The sequence below is a fragment of the Monomorium pharaonis genome, chromosome 1, assembly GCF_013373865.1.
Source record: "Monomorium pharaonis isolate MP-MQ-018 chromosome 1, ASM1337386v2, whole genome shotgun sequence".
Classification (NCBI taxonomy): Eukaryota; Metazoa; Arthropoda; class Insecta; order Hymenoptera; family Formicidae; genus Monomorium; species Monomorium pharaonis.
The window spans coordinates 1,651,350-1,667,418 of record NC_050467.1 but is presented as its reverse complement, the minus strand read 5'-3'; the positions used below and the strand labels follow the sequence as shown (position 1 = coordinate 1,667,418).

Genomic DNA, 16,069 nt, shown 5'->3' with positions numbered 1-16,069 from the left:
CGCGAGTTTGTGTAAGTGTGACGCGTGTAAGGTCCAAGTACTGGTTCAGGTTTCCGACGATGTCTGCTGTTTGGTGCGCGAGGTCGACGTGAGCTGTAAGCCGGCGCTTCATCGTAAGATGTATTACTTAGACGTTTCTCTGTTAGTACATTTACTATTTCATTGCGGTAGACGCGATCGCGCGGTTAGTCCGCGGAAACATAACCTATAATGCGCGCGCGCGCGCGACTCCCTCGAACTTTGAACTCCCGTTCGTAGACTAACTAGTTGGTCTATGCTCCCTTTGCCGAGCGAGCGCGACAACGATCGTTTGGCACGATCGAGAAACCCGCACACGTTCGGAATATTCCCCACTGCCGTATCGGATTACGCAGCGGACTGTAAGCCTGGCTTATTTCTATTTGTAGAGAAATTGCATCAGATTCCGATCTCACAGTGTCACCCGTATACATCAAGAAGAACATTTTGGAAGCCGTTCGGTCGCTGTTCGGCGAGGAGGGAGCCAAGAGCCCCGTGGACGTTTTGAAACTCTGTCCCGCAGAGCGCAGATTTATCCTGCGTTGTGAGCACGACGGTTACGTGCGGCTGCGAGCGAGCCTGACTCTGAGCACGACGTACGAGGGGAATACGTGCGTGTACACGGTTCACCGGGCGTCGCCGAATTTACTGTCGTTCACCGCCGACAGTAGAACGTATCGGCACGGAGAGATCTCTCTCGCATGAGCCTTCGCCATGCCACTGATACGCAAGGAGGGCAAGGATACCATCATCTTCGCGTCGAAGGAGGATCACGCGGTACCCAGTAAGATCAGCCTGCCCGAACCGGAGCCCAGTCCCGGACTGCTGCTGCCCAACGGCGAGATTAATTGGAATTGTCCATGCCTGGGTGGCATGGCGACCGGGCCGTGTGGTTTAGAATTTCGCGAGGCCTTCTCCTGCTTCCACTACTCGAGCGCGGATCCGAAGGGCTCGGACTGTCGCACGGCGTTCGAGACTATGCAGAATTGCATGTCACAATACCCGGCGTTGTACGAGAGCAAGGGTATGCCGACGGACGACCTGGACGAGGACGAGGAGACGATCAAGGAGGTGGAGGCAGAGAAAGTGCAGCCGTCGACGGGGACAAGCGGGGGCGAGAGAAAGGCGATGGTAGCTAGTCAAGGCGCGACGGATTAGCGATAGTCGCCTCTCTCTCGTCTCTCTATCTTAATTATTTAGTAAATTAATTTTACCTGTTGCACTGTATAGTTGAAAATAAAGGTTTGTTTCCAGAAGGAACAAATTTGCAAAGTTAGATTTATAAAATCGCTGTTGAGCTTGCGAACAGCTTTGGAGCAGGTAAAATTGCGGCTCAAATTAATCTAGGTAGATCTCCCGAAGGAAAACTTCAGTATTATGAGATTAACAAGTCTTATTCCATATTCTATATGCGCAAATTTAGCTTAAGACTGGAGTAAATTTATCATAGTTTTGCCTTGAAAAGAAAAACAATTTCTTTATACTTAAGTTGCGATTTTCACGCTTTTTATTCCTTTCCTCTCTTCTGGCGGGACACGAATGCGCATGTATAATATATCTATATTCGCGAATTAAAGTAACAAGAAAATTAAGCAAAATAGTTACTTGTAAAATTTTACTTCGAACAATAGTTTTCAATATAGAGTTTAAGCTAGCTGAGGTTTAACTATCGTTTGAGACAAGAATTTACAAATAGCTATTTTTCTTAATTTTTCGTGAATTTTTATAGTATTTTGATTCGCGAATTTCGACGCCTCGTATATCAGTCTACAAACAGAAAAGTAAAAGAAGAGGACGAACATTTTTATTATTGGACTACTTTCTCCGTTCGAATTTGCCGCGCGTTTCTAGATCGCTCCCTACCTCCCTCGGCCGCCGCCAGGTGGCGGGGCCAGGCGGCCTGACGTCGGCGCGCGTCCGTCTCTCTCCCTCCCGCCGGTCGTCATACTGTTCGCGTATGTGGTTGTGATACCAGGCAGCGAGGCAGCGTCGCGGATCATCGGGCTTGACGCGATAATAACAGTGCCACCATCGTTCGCCAGTAGCCACTCGCGGTAGCAGAAACGTGAGGTTCATCGTCGTCTACGTTGACGCTATGAGCACGTCGTTACGAGCAGCGCGGCTCGTGTGCCCGTGGAAACGAGACGCCACTACCCACGATCGACGTCCCACGGCCGCCGCGACGCAGCGCGACGTCGAGGAACAGTGACACGCGTCGCGTGCGCTCGCATCGATCACGATACCGACGCCGAGACAGATCGACAGTGCGACAGAGACAGACGGGAAGAGCAAAGTGCGGTCGAGCGAAGAAGTTGCCGTCCCGGTTGGAGAAGAGCGGAGCTCGCGCCCCAGATACGTTCCTCGGCAGTGACTGAGAGTGTATCCCGTGGTGGTTTTCGTGCGCCGGTGTTTCGCAGCTGGGGAAGACGACGTTCCTTCGCCCTACGTTAACGTCATCGGCTTATCATGGGCACCCATAAGAAGGAGAAGTACAAGGAGAAAAGGAGGTGAGTCTCTCGCGCGCGCGCGCGCGCGCGCACACACAGTAGAGGAAGAGAAAGAGAGACAGAAAGAGAGAGAGGGAATGCGTGAAAGTCGCGTCTTTATTTTCGGATCGCGTCCGTATGGCTCCAGAATGACGCGGATCCCCCGCTTGCGACTGTCTTGCGTCCGATTATCATACGATAATGCGAGGGTTTTATCGAAATAAAGAAAGAGAAAGAGCGCGACAGACGAGAGAAAGACGTGTATGTGTGGAACGCGTTTCATGCAATCGCTCTGTTTCTTTTGATGTGACGGAACCATCCTTCTCTTTCTCTCTCTCTCTCTCTCTCTCTTTCTCTCTCTCTCTCTCTCTCTCTGTCTTTTCTGCTCCGATTACAATGCTTTATTTCGCTCGCACCTTCCTCTGTTTCCTCGTCTCTCGTTGTCTCTCTTTAATGCCACGTGATCTACATCGTCCGTCTCCGTCGATCTCAAGGAGACTTCTTTATCAGACCTGTCGCTTTCTCTCTCTCTCTCTCTCTCTCTCCCTCTCTCTCTCGTTTTCTCTTTTCCTTCTACTTTTGTAGGCTTTTAAATCAAGCCAAGAAATTTTCTAAACAAGTGTCAATAAGAGATGTTACTCGACGTATCGCCTCCCTCTTTTTTTTAATCATCCGTCGAGTTACGATCGGTCTTTAAGTTATTTACGATGGCGCGCGCACAGTTGCTCCAGTTTTGCGCTCCCTTCGGCGTCATTATGACTTATTCACGACTGGCAATTTACTTTATTAGAACCGATCTGCTTTCTTTAACGGTGATCACCGAGTGCTACACCCGCTTTTATTTATACGTCCATTACAGCTGGTTTAGCCACCGCTGTATTTTAACCGCCTATGCGACGTCCACGAGTTAAACGCGGACGAGGCTCGTCCGAAAATGGCGCTCGAGATTTATTTCCATACCAATGCGAGTCAAATCAGAGAAAATGATACAATCAATCACGCGCGCGCGTATGTGTGCGTGTTTCTATAATTTGCCCTCAAAGGGAACGAGTCTTCCCTTCTCTCGCGCCTGACTTTCCAAGGACGTTTGATGGTATGCTAACGAGTTTTTTTTTTTTTTTATGGCACAACAAGCCCGCATAAAACACACAAGCAGCACGCGATAGCACTGGGTGGACCAGCGACTCCGCGAGCCCTCGCGTCAACATCGCGTCGACGGCGTCATCGCCGGCAGGCTTTTTCAGAGAGAAACGATTTCTCTTTATCTCTTGGTCGCGTGCACGCGCGATCGTCGCGCGTTTCATTATACAATCGCCCGCGACCCCGACGGCCCCCGATTGTTGTTCCTCGCGGTACGTGTGCTTCATTGCGCGCCGCACGTTACGTAAAAATTGTAGTACAGAAGAAGAGAGCATCCCGCATCTAATTCCACATTTCGTATCGTACGCGCGGGAATTTCGGCCGTCGGCTGTTTCCACTCGACAGTCGGACCGAACGCGCCCGATCCTTTTATCAAAGAGCAAATAGGGGAGCAGTATGTCGCTACCGTTGTAATTTATTTCGGTCAGTTTTTTTTTTTTTTTTTTTTTACGTAAACAGATAAGAGGTTCTAATTGTGTCCCTTGATGGAATCTATCGATTTCGTCAATCAGTCTGACGAATCGTAAAATGCATTATCTTTCCAAGGAATACGGATCGATACATCTCGATTCCACGGGAATCGAGATATCGTTTCGATATTTTCAACAGTTCTCGGTAGGACGATGGGAAACGTTTGCGTCTCTTTCCATGGAATTCGAGAAAATGACTGGACGGTTTCTACGATAATATAGTTTTAATCGCGCTGTATTTTATTGTTAATCTAAATCTGGCTTGAATAACCGTTTGACATTATCGCCCACGCGAGAGAGGCTGATTCTTTATCGCCGCGGATTGCGGTGTCCGTGACAACGGTAATTCCCGTGGAATTAGGCGACGTTTTGTACTTCAGTGTCCACTCCAATCTATTTCGTAAGAGCTCGTGGAACGGAAAATTCTCTACAGTGTTATTGTATTACTGCCGTCCAAAGTCCAGTCTCTAACAGCGTCGATCCGTAATTGGCCGTCCATTTTTCGTGCTCGTTCGCGCGTCAACGTCAACCAAATTAAAATTCGGCAATTATCTTTTTTCTTTTTATCGATTTGTCCCGCCTCGCCCGTATCGAGAGACGTTGAGAGGGAATTAATTTAAATTTACGAGTTAACGTCTCTCATCGCGGTTTTACCTCTAAAATGGCGAATACAGATAAAGGGATTCGCGTTGCGTGATTTAGGAGGACGGTTTTCCCGAGAAGCGGTCCATAGGGAGAGAGCTTTTTTCAGCCGCGAGGATTCTCCCTTCCCCATCCCCTTCATCCTCTTTCTCGGCTCTAATACGCGCGAGGGTCTGTCGCGTGACGCGCGCTAAAATAGCTTGCTCGCGAAACCGCGAAACTATACGAGGAAATACGTTAGCGTCACCAGTTGGGGTCATATGACAGTCATCATCGGTAGACCGTAACGAGGCGAGAGATCAGGCTGAAAACAACATTCGGCACGTATCGCGGCGGCACGATAGCGCCCGCCAGGAGAAGAAAATATTTCATTTATGTATACGCAGGGTTATCGCTAGGGTCACAACACGAAAATGTACAACGATAACGACGATTATTACTCATCCCTTTTAACGCGGACCTCTCGTCACGTAGCCTAGCCTGTAAATCGAACGAGAACTAGATTCCACACGTTATAGCGGTATATACATATTTCTCTTCGGCAAACAAGTTTTTCTTTTAAATTTATATTTCATTTACGGAATCTTCGGCCGTCCACGTGGCCGGTCCTGCTGTCGCGTTTAGAAAGCACGAGTATTTCGTGACTCATCGAGCGGAGAATCCGAATAATTTCGCGCGCGAGGGGAGGAGAGGAGGGGGAAGGATGTAAAATTGATGGCGCGCAGACGACGTCGTTTCTCATAGAACTTGGATTCAACTTTCGCGAGCATCGAAACCGAATTATGAGTTATTGGAGAAGAAGGAATTTGATCATAGACTTCATTGAAGGAGAAGTGGATAATCCGATCTTTTAGTATTATTAAATCTTCTATCGTTTATTTATTACTTTCGTTGAGCGGTATTTTAAAATCCGTGAGAAATATAGTTGTTATTATTGCAAACAATTACATCTTGCCAAGAAAAGATTTATCGTCTAGACAGCGAGAAGTATTTTTCATCGAATTTAATAGCAGTTTATAAAAAAAACAAAAAAAAACCGAATGGCGACGTCTGCTCGGATTAATTGCCAGGAAACTGCCTCAATATTGGAAGTAAAAGCGTGTGCAGTCCACGCTGCAGCGAGTTGTTCGAATTAATTCAGTCAGAATTGAAAGTATTCATATGAACAAGAAGCTACCGAACGTCTCGCTGAGTGATCGATAGTCGGCCGGGGTGAGGCGAAGCAGGGGAAGTAGAGATTAATATGTCAATTAGAGTGTCTGCAGTGACAGTTATTTCTCTGTACAAGCGATGATAAGCGAGGGGAGTTCTCTACAGGGTATTTGCCGGCGTTCAAAGGACAGACAGATCCTCTCAAAATCGATTCTTTCTCGACGGAAAGTAGAAGTCAAAGTAGGAGTTTTCGAGAGTAATTAGCGAAGGGAAATGCTAAGGGACGACGACGTTGCCGTCGGCGTTTATTATGCTGTTCTTAATTCCAGCTGGGAATAACGTTTTATTTCGGCGAATTGCTGATTTTCTTGTGATGACGTACGAGTCTTTGATTGAAGAGTTTCCCTTGACATTCGCGCTAACCCGCGACTTCAAGCTAATCAAGGACTCTCCGTATCATGTCGAAAGATGATGCGGCAGAAGTGGAACACTTTGTATACGTAGCGACGATTATACGAGCGTGCACGCAAGACAGTGGCCTTCTGGAAAGTTTTCTTCCCGAATCTTCGCTCGCACGTCGCATCCCACCGACGATTTTAAACGGTACTTTGAAACGACAGTGTTTATGAACGAAATGATCCAAACGAATGGAACAAAACGAAGATTGGATCTAATCTCCCGAACTTGAATATCTCGGCGAATTCTCGACACTAATAAATTCACTGAAATTTATTCGCTATTTATATATTCCGGTATCTAATGTAAAAATTTTAGAACTCGACTTTGGCGAATTTCTCACGAGTTTTGCGTGCCAATCGCCAAAGGTATGTTCTCAGGATATGCTCATTTCAGATCAACATTTTTTTTAATGGACTGGCAATTTTAATAACGTAATAATGTTTATTATTTAAAAAAATGCTTATTTTGCTCTTGTAAAACAATAAGCTTAAAAAAATATTGTTTGTCATAATGTTTCAAACGATATTCGAACCTTCAAAACGAATAAATCTTTCCATTTTTTCGCATCATTGAAAACAACAGATATTGGTAAATAATCGAGTTACGAGAAACACTCTGTATATTTAAGATAGAAAATTGCAAATTTGCGTGAGAGAGAGAAAGGAATCTCGTAATATGTACATCAATCTTGAATATGAGAAATCCGGAATCCAAGGTAAACACGCTTTCTCGAGTATGACCGGAAATGTATGCCATGTCATCGAATACGATTGGGGGATAATCGCAGTTTGGGAAAGCCTCGCGCACGTCAGAGAGCCCAGGAAATCGCATCGTTTCCTATCCAAACTTCGTACGTAAACGTTAAAGTCCGAATTTCTACTTCCCGCCCAAATCGTCGCCTAGTATTGTATGCATATTAGCATTGTCATATCAGGAAGTATTAGTCACCGCTTATCCATGAAATTTAAGCGCGGTGAAAGACACGTGTGCTGCTTATTTGTTTCACCGAGTGATATATGAAGATGCACTGAGAAAAACATGTTAATTTGACTAAATTTTCCGACTAAATTAAATTCTGTCTATTCAAATATTTGTATATTTCAATTAACTATATAAGTACTTGAAGTGATATTTATGCATTTAAGTTAAATGCATAAATTCTTGAACTGACAAAATTTTAATTTATTTGGAAAATTTCGTCAAGTCAACAATTTTTTTTTTTCAGTGTGTAAATTATAATACGTAGAACCGCGAACCAATCGACGAATCGACATGGCGAACCGATCGCGGAATAATTATGACACATGACGACTTCCGGTTGCGCGATTACGCGACCTAGGTTGAAGGATACGTTTTGCGGATTGCATCAGAAATAGATGCGAACTGGGCCGAGGTATTGGCGCTGTTGTGCGGTGCCTCGCCCGAGAGAAGAAACATTGGATAAAACCGGGATGATCTATGGCGGCTACAATAGTCCCTGTTGTTCTTTTCGAGCGCTCGATATCTCTTATTGGAGAGATTGCGTTATCTTCTACGAACGCTCGCGATTATGGCCGACCATTAGACATTCAAATTACTGGAAAGTCATTAGACGCACGACCGCAGAGAGTGAAGAGGGAATAGGCCATTTACCGCAATTCCCCATCAAACGCGATACGCATAATATGAAGTAAACTCCCTTGCATCATCATTATTTGCATCGAGAAATGTCTCTTGTGATTTGATGAGCTTTCTCGAATATATTATACCGAAAAATAACGGAGCTATTTTTTTAATACAAGTACTTTTCTATTTCTTTATCGTAATCTTATCAGTAAGAAACTTTCAATTTTTTCCAAAATGGCCGAAGCAACCAAATCCGCAATAGAGCAACTAATTAACCACAAAAGAACATTAAACATTTATACATGTTTTTCGATTGCCGAAGTAACTGTGCCATCTTTATAGACATTTAAGTTACGAATTTTCGGATTTACGACACATTGACTAACAACACCCGTATCTACCAAAATAGATTAACTTTAATCTCGGTTTAACTTACGTTTTATCTTTTTCTAATTTTTGGAATTAGAATGAGATAACAAATAAGTTAAAGTGAGATTAAAGCTGATCTGTGTTTATAGATAAATATTAATTTTTACGATAACAAAGTCTTATATTGAGAATTATAATTTAAAAAATTTTATTTGCCATTTCTTAAATAGAGGCGTGTAATTGCTTTTATGTAATAAAATAATTATTTGTATAATGTTATTTATGTGAAATATATATTCACGATCGATTTGAAGTCTCGGAATTTCGAATGAGTAGAAGGATACTTGTATGGGCCATACATGGCTAAAATGTGAGATGAAATATTTATTCCTTGCTGAATTTATTCCTGACTACTTTAATCACACGATCTAGAAACTATGGGTTACGTAGGTGCTACTTAATGCAAAAATATGTTAATTGCGTTGTTTTTCTACGCGTGCCCCTCTATTAATGTCTCTATATGATATACGGATAACTATCGCGGATTCCGTGAATTTTATCGCTTGTATTTTGATTATGTCATTACCTTCTGATATAGCGGCAGTTTATTCGGTTTTTGTATTACAAAAATGTTTGTTTATGTTAACTGAATCCATAGCGTTTGACGCTGTTTGCATAATGAAAATAATATTAAAAATCTGCGATGTGATAGAGATATGGAACGTCAATGTTTGACTAGTTACGCGGCAGATAAATCGAACTGTTCGAAACGGCAAAAATTTGCTCGGCGAATTGGTTATGTCGCGCGCGGCTTCGATGATAGAGTATCGTTATCGACGTGCGAGATAACGATCCTTCGGAAACGTCCAACAGAAACAGCATCGCATTGCTACCGGGCTTTAGTCTCGCGCGAGCCGTGAAGGTGGATCAAAAATCGCGTCCCCGAAGAAAGTATGCGAGAAAACGACGATAATCGGCCTCGTCTAGAGTTGAATTCTCGACAAACCGGTAAACTAGATCCCCGTCGACATCCCCGCTGGTGATTCTAATTTAGGATATAGCTCTGTCAAGATAAAGAACAAGAGAGAAAGATACAATAAAAAAGATAAGCCGATAAGAGATAATAAAAGAAATGCGGCGACCGTTGGTTCCGGAAAGCGGTTCAACAAAAATGGTTGAAGAGGAAACAGGTTAAGTGAGGAACACGTGAGAAGAAGTTGAGAAATATTGTCACTTGGATAAAACACGAGGAGAGTAGAATTAAATTGGCGGATAAGAAGGTGGTTGAAAGCTGAGATAAGAGGACGACAAAACGAAAATGAGAGAGTGAGTTTAGTGAAGACGACTGGAAGTCAAGTGTAACGAGGTGAATTTTTGTGGAAAATAAGAAAAAGGATTGGAATAAATAAACTAGAGAAAAGAAAGAGCGGGAAAGAGAATTGGTGCAGTCGGTTCCACTTGTGTGTAGAAATTAGGATATTAATCAAGTAAGTATCGCTTTTTGCGTTTGCTTTTTTTCCCCGCTTGCGCTAGAAAATTATTTCCGATTATACATCGGTCACGTGGACCAGACATGACCAAGATAAGCTCTTAGCAACAAAAAGTGAGAAAGATAAACTCGAGAGATAGAGGGACGGAAAATTATTTTTATGATAACTAATTAATGAATAGCGAAGATAATATTCTAAGTTCTCTTATCGAAGAAAGAATAATGTTAAGAGGGGAAAGAATAAATTTCGGGGAACTAAGCTCGAAAGTTTTTAAGTGAGGACAAAAGAGAGAAAGAAAAAAGTAAGAACACTGATAATTGATAATCGCAAGATTAGTAAAATTGAAGCGTGAAATTCCCGATGGCTGTGCCCCATACGACTAATCACGAATGGAACCGGTTCTTGACGGTAAAGAAGAGACGACAGTAACCAAGGAGAGGAAAAGGAAAAGGAGGGAACGGAAAAAATCTTGGTTGATGAAAAATCTCTTGATACGATTAAAACGTAAAGTTTCTACCGATCTCGTTGATCGCGAAAAGAGAGGAAGGGAACTTTAAAAGTGAACATTAACCGCGAGATTAAGTAGTGGTGACGTGGCTCGGACATCGAGAGGGAAAAGGGACAATGAACGCGCGTTTGCACGAGGTAGCGGTAGAAAGAAGAGATGGAAGTGAGGCAAGGGAGGAGGGTGGAAACATCATCCTCGGCGACTGTCGTCAGCAGCAGCGGGGTCGTTGCTCCGATCTCCGCGGCTACTGGATCGACAAGGCGTCGGGTTACGCCGGTGTCGATGCGCGTCACATGGCGAGAGGAAACGAGATCGATTTTCCGTCGTGCGAATTACTGAAACCACCACCGCCGCCACCGCCACCCCCACCGCCGTCATCGTCGTCATTGTCGTCGTCGTCGTCGTCATCGTCGTCGTCGTCGTCGTCGTCGTCGTCGTCGTCGTCGTCGTCGTCGTCTTATGGTCCAGCGATTGCATTCAGCAACATAGACGTTTTACCCGACAATATTGCCGCACCCTCCTCCAGCGTTACGTCACACGTTGGCGATAATGCTAGATCACGAGCCTGCGATATCGGGACGACATCTTGCCCCACGATGAGATTCCCGTATACGCCTGGTACTACGAATTGCAACGTGGCATGGTGCGGTAATGCACCAGCGACTGCTTGCAACGCGTCAGCAACGTGCAATGTCGTGGCTCCAACAGCCGCTGACTGTGACGGTCCGGAGCCAACGTGGTTGGTCCGCAACGACGAGGATCACTTGACCGAATCGTCCCAATCGTCGGGGACCCGCGCGACCTCGAGAACCTGCCAGCTGGGCCCGGTCGACGTCGAGGACCTCGCGATGTACTTTGATCTACCGGCGGACGGCTGCAAGCCGGCCCCGCAGGCGGCGGGCAATCGTGCGATCTACTCGAGGAGATCGCGATATGGACAGGCCGGACCCCCAAGGATGGACCCCCAACCCCACGATACCCTGCCTCCCCCTTCGGGCGGCGATCTAGCGCCCGACGATCTACGCACCTATGACATGGCACCCAGCGCTCTGGGCTATTGTCCGGATCTGCAGGGATACGGGGATCTGCAGCTTCGCGGGGACTCGGGACGATATGACGATCCACGGTTTCACGGCTCGCGATTTTGCGACCCGAGACTCGGCGATTCGCGATTTTGCGGCGAGCGACACGATCTGGGACGGGACGATTGGTTCTGCAACGTCTGCCCGGAACTGTTCAATTTCTGCACCGAGGAACGGTGGCTGCAGTGCCCGGCGAGCGATCGCTGCCCCCTTTACGATACCTCGTACGCTTATGGCGCGCCCATCTTGCCGCCGTGTATGTACGAGAATGGTTACAACAATAACGATAACTGGCATTATGGCTACGTGGAAGACGAACAGCTCCTCGAGGATTATTTGTAAGTCGCCGATCATCGTGTGTGATGTCCCTTTGTTTTTCCGTTCTCACCTGCTGCCCCTTCGACACGTTCTGGCAGTCACAAAAAATGGAGAATCATACTATTGCCAGTTTTCTAGTAATTTTAGGGTAAATCTTTTTTTTTTTAATTAACCCCTTTAATTTTAATTTACTTGACCTTTTTTCTCTTGTAATTCAAATTTTACGATGAACTTTCCTTAAACAAATTTCAACAATTTATTGTCCAAAATAATTTTATTCAATCAGGTTTATGTGCCATTTGTAGTTTGTAGGCAATATAAAACATTCTAATTGATCTTACGCGTCGACAACAAAAAAAAAGAGAAAGTTCTATTGCCTTTTCCGTGGGATTTTCCGCGACGTTTAATTACGTCGGCCGTTCTATTGTACTAATCCGAACAGTTTGACTTTGACTGGCTTAAGTCCATCAGCGGTAGGAGGGAGGAGGAAGAGAAAACGTGACGAGATCGTAGGATCGATTTCGAAAGACGTATCGTTCGAAGGTCGGTTCGACGCGATGATAACGCTTCGCTTCGCGATAACGCCGACGCTTTTCCTCGATTGACGACCGAAAAAGAGATGCATCTGCTGACCTGCTAATGGCTGCATGCATTTCGCAGCGAAGATACTAATCGGCAATCGAATACGCTCGCGCGGTTTCCCTCCCCAACCAAGCTAGACATTTTGTTTTAATTGTCTCTGTAACAAAATGTTTATTAGGATTTTTATGTAATCTCAAATTCTTCTGCAATTTCTTGAACTGAAGACGAAGAATTCCGTACGAATTTTAAATACGCTAGAATCACCGAAACAGGCTCAATCGTTATCGAACTATTGAATTCAAATGAGCGCAGCCTTGCCCCTTGCAGATTGAGCTCGCGACGTGCACGGCATGCATTACGATAAACGATTAGTGTAATCGATGTAGCGAGCAATATCGAGCCATAAGTTGGCTACGGCGACCTTCTAGAATCGGGCAATGAGACGTTCGTGTTTATCGTTTGTGATAGTGCACCTGACGTGACACTCCGCACTTGTCGCTCACAGGCACTTCAGGACGTCTGTTTGCGAAAAAAAAGTCTAGTAGAAGATAGCAAGGAGAGCTCTCGTTCACTCGCGTGATTCATTCTACATGAGAAGCGCGCAAAACAAGAGTGTGTATATTTATATTATATAGTTTATACATACTTATAGATATTGTGTTCCGAAATCGCCTCGATTTTTCATCGGGTTTCACGCGAAATGCTTCACCATGAAATCTTTGAAAGTTCGCGTTCCGTTAAAGATATGCTCTTGACGGTAGTTTATTAATATAACTTTCTTCTCCAGAACCTGTATACCTCGTAATGTTTGCAAAATATTCTCGGGGATCGCAGATTGCGTAATCTCCGTACAAGTAACGTGCCGAACGGACCGACTTATTTCGCAGCTGATAGACGAAAGGAACTTTTTGTTATTATTGCAGGACCAACGAGAAGAGAAAGGAGAGGTCTCGCGATGCAGCTCGCTGTAGGCGCAGTAGGGAGACCGATATCTTCACCGAACTCGCAGCCGCGCTTCCGGTCGCGCCGGAACAGGCGGCGCTCTTAGATAAGGCCAGCGTAATGAGGTTGTCGATTGCCTACCTCAAAGTTCGGGCCGTCGTGGATTCCAGTGAGTATCTACAAAAGAGTAACCTAAATGTTCATATTTATTGCAGCAAAGGTATTTTTCCTTCTTTGGAGACACATGGCACTACTTTAATTAACTAGAAGTATAGAAATGTACTCGTTGATATAATATTTGTTTGAACGCGAACAAAAGTATAAGTACTTTAATTAAATCTAAATTTAGACGCTTAATTTTTATGATTTTATAATTATATTTATTATAAAATATAGTATTTATATAAAATTATATTTATAAAAATGTAATGTGTTCAAAATAAAATCATACAACTTTATAAAGTATTGTAAAATATATTTTAAAAATAAACATTTAATTTATTTGTACTTTAGGATATCACAAGATTTTCTTTTCTTTTATCGATTATAGGCAGACGGTTGATCTGTAGTGAGCAGAGTTTTTTTTTTTTTTGGAGTAAATATGTTTTCAGGATTCAGATTTTAGTATTGTAATTTTAATATTGTATTTTGCAATCTTATAAACGAATTTTAGGATTTAATCGACAATGTTGTATTCTCTAAATTTTCAATTTTCTTAACACAAATTCCAGTTCCGCAGGCAAAGTCCGAGTCGTTTCCAAAAATGGATGAACTCTTTTCAAAAATGGATGACTTATATCCAAAAGCTCTCAACGGCTTTATGTTAGTGTTATCCAATGACGGCAATATGGTTTACCTCTCGGAGAACGTCAGAGATTATCTTGGAGTGTCACAAGTACGTCAAATAAATTTCTATGAATTACTGTAATTATGAGAAATAAACTAAGCGATGACGTAAATGATACACAACAATTTAAATAATTTTTGCGTTTTAAATAACATTAATAATGTGCGTTTTAAGTAATTTTTATAAAGTAATTTTTTTGACACAAGTTTTTATCGCGTGTTTACAAAATCGATTTTAATGAATTTGAATTTATAAAACATTTAAATGGAATTTATATATATTTAATTAGCTTTGTTATTAAAAATGCAAAAAATAGAATTTATAATTACGATTTTTTTGCTGCGCTTTTTCGAATTCGAGGAATAAAACTAAACAGTCGATCTGTATGGTTTCCATAGATGGATATGATGGGACAAAGTGTATATGAATACAGTCATCCATGCGACCATGATGAATTGCGCGAGTGCCTCTCTTCGAAATCAACGGATAACAACGAGAAACGTGCCTGCAATTTCTTCTTGCGCCTCAAGTGCACTCTCACCAGTAAAGGCAGGAAAGTCAATCTGAAGAGCGCTTCTTACAAGGTATATTAAAATGTGAAATCCTTTCATTCATATTAATAATCGTAATATGCACAGAACATGGGATAATTATAAATGAAAAGAAGAAAAAAAACAGCAAATTTATAATAAAAATTATATAATTCTATTCTCAAATAATATTTATTAAATATTTTATTATTGAAATAAATACAATTTATTTTATACATACACAATGATTTTGTATTTTTTATAAACAGATAATACAAGCGTTCACAAAAATAAAACTATTTTTTGGAGTTTGCGTGATAGTCAAATCTTCGCAATATTTTACTTTATACACATTTCTAGAATTCTTCCAATGAAATTCTTTTCAATCAAATCAGTGAATAATATATGATTGTAAATTACTCGCAGGTGATTCATTGCACCGGCAGATTGACAAAAATCCGCAACTCAAACTCAAACTCCATGGAAATTGATAATAAAGAGCAACACAAAGCAGATGAGGACGTGGTACAGGATACAAGCGTTTCTCTGGTGCTCGTGGGTAGTCCTATACCCCATCCCAGTAACATCGAGATACCCCTTGGACGCCATACTTTTTTATCGAAGCACAGTCTAAGCATGAAGTTCACTTATGCTGACGAAAAGTAAGTAATGGAATTATTATCATTATATTTTCATTAATCTCTCGTGTTTATGTTTGATGCTCCGATGTAGATTCTCGCTGGATTCAGTTATTTATTGCGCGTTATTTTAAATCGATACTATTCAACTTGTCATTTTTATTGCCGTTGACTTGCACAATTGGCGCAATGAATATTTTATCGTTCTTATCGTTTTTCGATAAGTTGTACTTTATCGAGATTCAAGTGATATTCTTGTGACTCGTTATGTTATAAATACACGTGGAGTATTTTCAAAACAATTGAAATAGATTGCGATTGAACATTGTTTTGCGTTATATTATTAAAAATATTTTCTGTCTCGTTTCAGATTGGCCGAATACTTGGGCTGGGACAGCGAGGAACTGATGGGTCGATCGGTCTTCGAGTTTCATCATGCTCTCGATAATCTGGCGCTAGACAAGAGTTTCAAATGCCGTAAGTATTCTTTATTTCTTTGTTTCTAATTAATTTTATATTTATTTAATAAAACTTGATCCGAATATTTAATAAAATTTCTTAGAAATATTATCACTTTTCAAGCGTCCTCGATGTCTAAAGATCACGTTGTTAATTGCGAAAATTAATTAATTTTAAATTCTTTGTTAAAATTTTTATTTTGCTAGTGTATTCTCGCTAGTATATTTTTTCATGGTATTCATGCAGTATCTTTAATCGTCTGACTTTGGTATCCAAAGTCGCCAAAATTCTTAAGAGAGTTATCCTCGTATCGTAAGATATTTTATTACACC

At 42.5% G+C, this 16,069-nt stretch overlaps 3 protein-coding genes across 4 annotated transcripts in view; all 3 read left to right on the top strand.

The window, feature by feature from the left end:
• Positions 1 to 5: 5 nt before the first annotated feature.
• Positions 6 to 759, top strand: LOC105835941 (ribonuclease P protein subunit p14). The gene is made up of 2 exons (XM_012679614.2): positions 6 to 141; positions 408 to 759. The coding sequence occupies exons 1-2, from the start codon at positions 119 to 121 to the stop codon at positions 721 to 723; spliced, it is 339 nt and encodes a 112-aa protein (XP_012535068.1). The 5' UTR covers positions 6 to 118; the 3' UTR covers positions 724 to 759.
• On the top strand, positions 699 to 1,282 carry LOC105835940 (mitochondrial intermembrane space import and assembly protein 40-A). The gene has a single exon (XM_012679613.3). The coding sequence runs from the start codon at positions 733 to 735 to the stop codon at positions 1,174 to 1,176; it is 444 nt and encodes a 147-aa protein (XP_012535067.1). The 5' UTR covers positions 699 to 732; the 3' UTR covers positions 1,177 to 1,282.
• Positions 1,283 to 1,640: 358 nt separating this feature from the next.
• LOC105835939 (protein similar) overlaps positions 1,641 to 16,069 on the top strand; it is a 39,846-nt gene continuing 25,417 nt past the window's right edge. Inside the window, exons 1-6 of one of the 2 annotated variants that reach the window (XM_012679612.3) lie at positions 1,641 to 2,525; positions 13,245 to 13,432; positions 13,995 to 14,158; positions 14,509 to 14,694; positions 15,067 to 15,302; positions 15,649 to 15,755. In XM_012679612.3, the coding sequence (XP_012535066.1) occupies positions 2,485 to 2,525; positions 13,245 to 13,432; positions 13,995 to 14,158; positions 14,509 to 14,694; positions 15,067 to 15,302; positions 15,649 to 15,755 (922 nt within the window). In that variant the 5' untranslated portion in view covers positions 1,641 to 2,484. Of the gene's footprint in view, positions 2,526 to 7,540; positions 11,760 to 13,244; positions 13,433 to 13,994; positions 14,159 to 14,508; positions 14,695 to 15,066; positions 15,303 to 15,648; positions 15,756 to 16,069 lie in introns of those variants that run through there. The other variant, XM_012679610.3, reaches the window with a different exon arrangement.

Excerpts from the sequence above, each read along its gene's own strand:
- LOC105835941 (XM_012679614.2), top strand. The coding sequence starts at position 119 with ATGTATTACTTAGACGTTTCTCT. Across the intron at positions 142-407 it reads TATTACTTAGACGTTTCTCT|AGAAATTGCATCAGATTCCG; the intron begins GTTAGTACATTT and ends TTCTATTTGTAG.
- LOC105835940 (XM_012679613.3), top strand. The coding sequence starts at position 733 with ATGCCACTGATACGCAAGGAGGGCAAGGATACCATCATCTTCGCGTCG.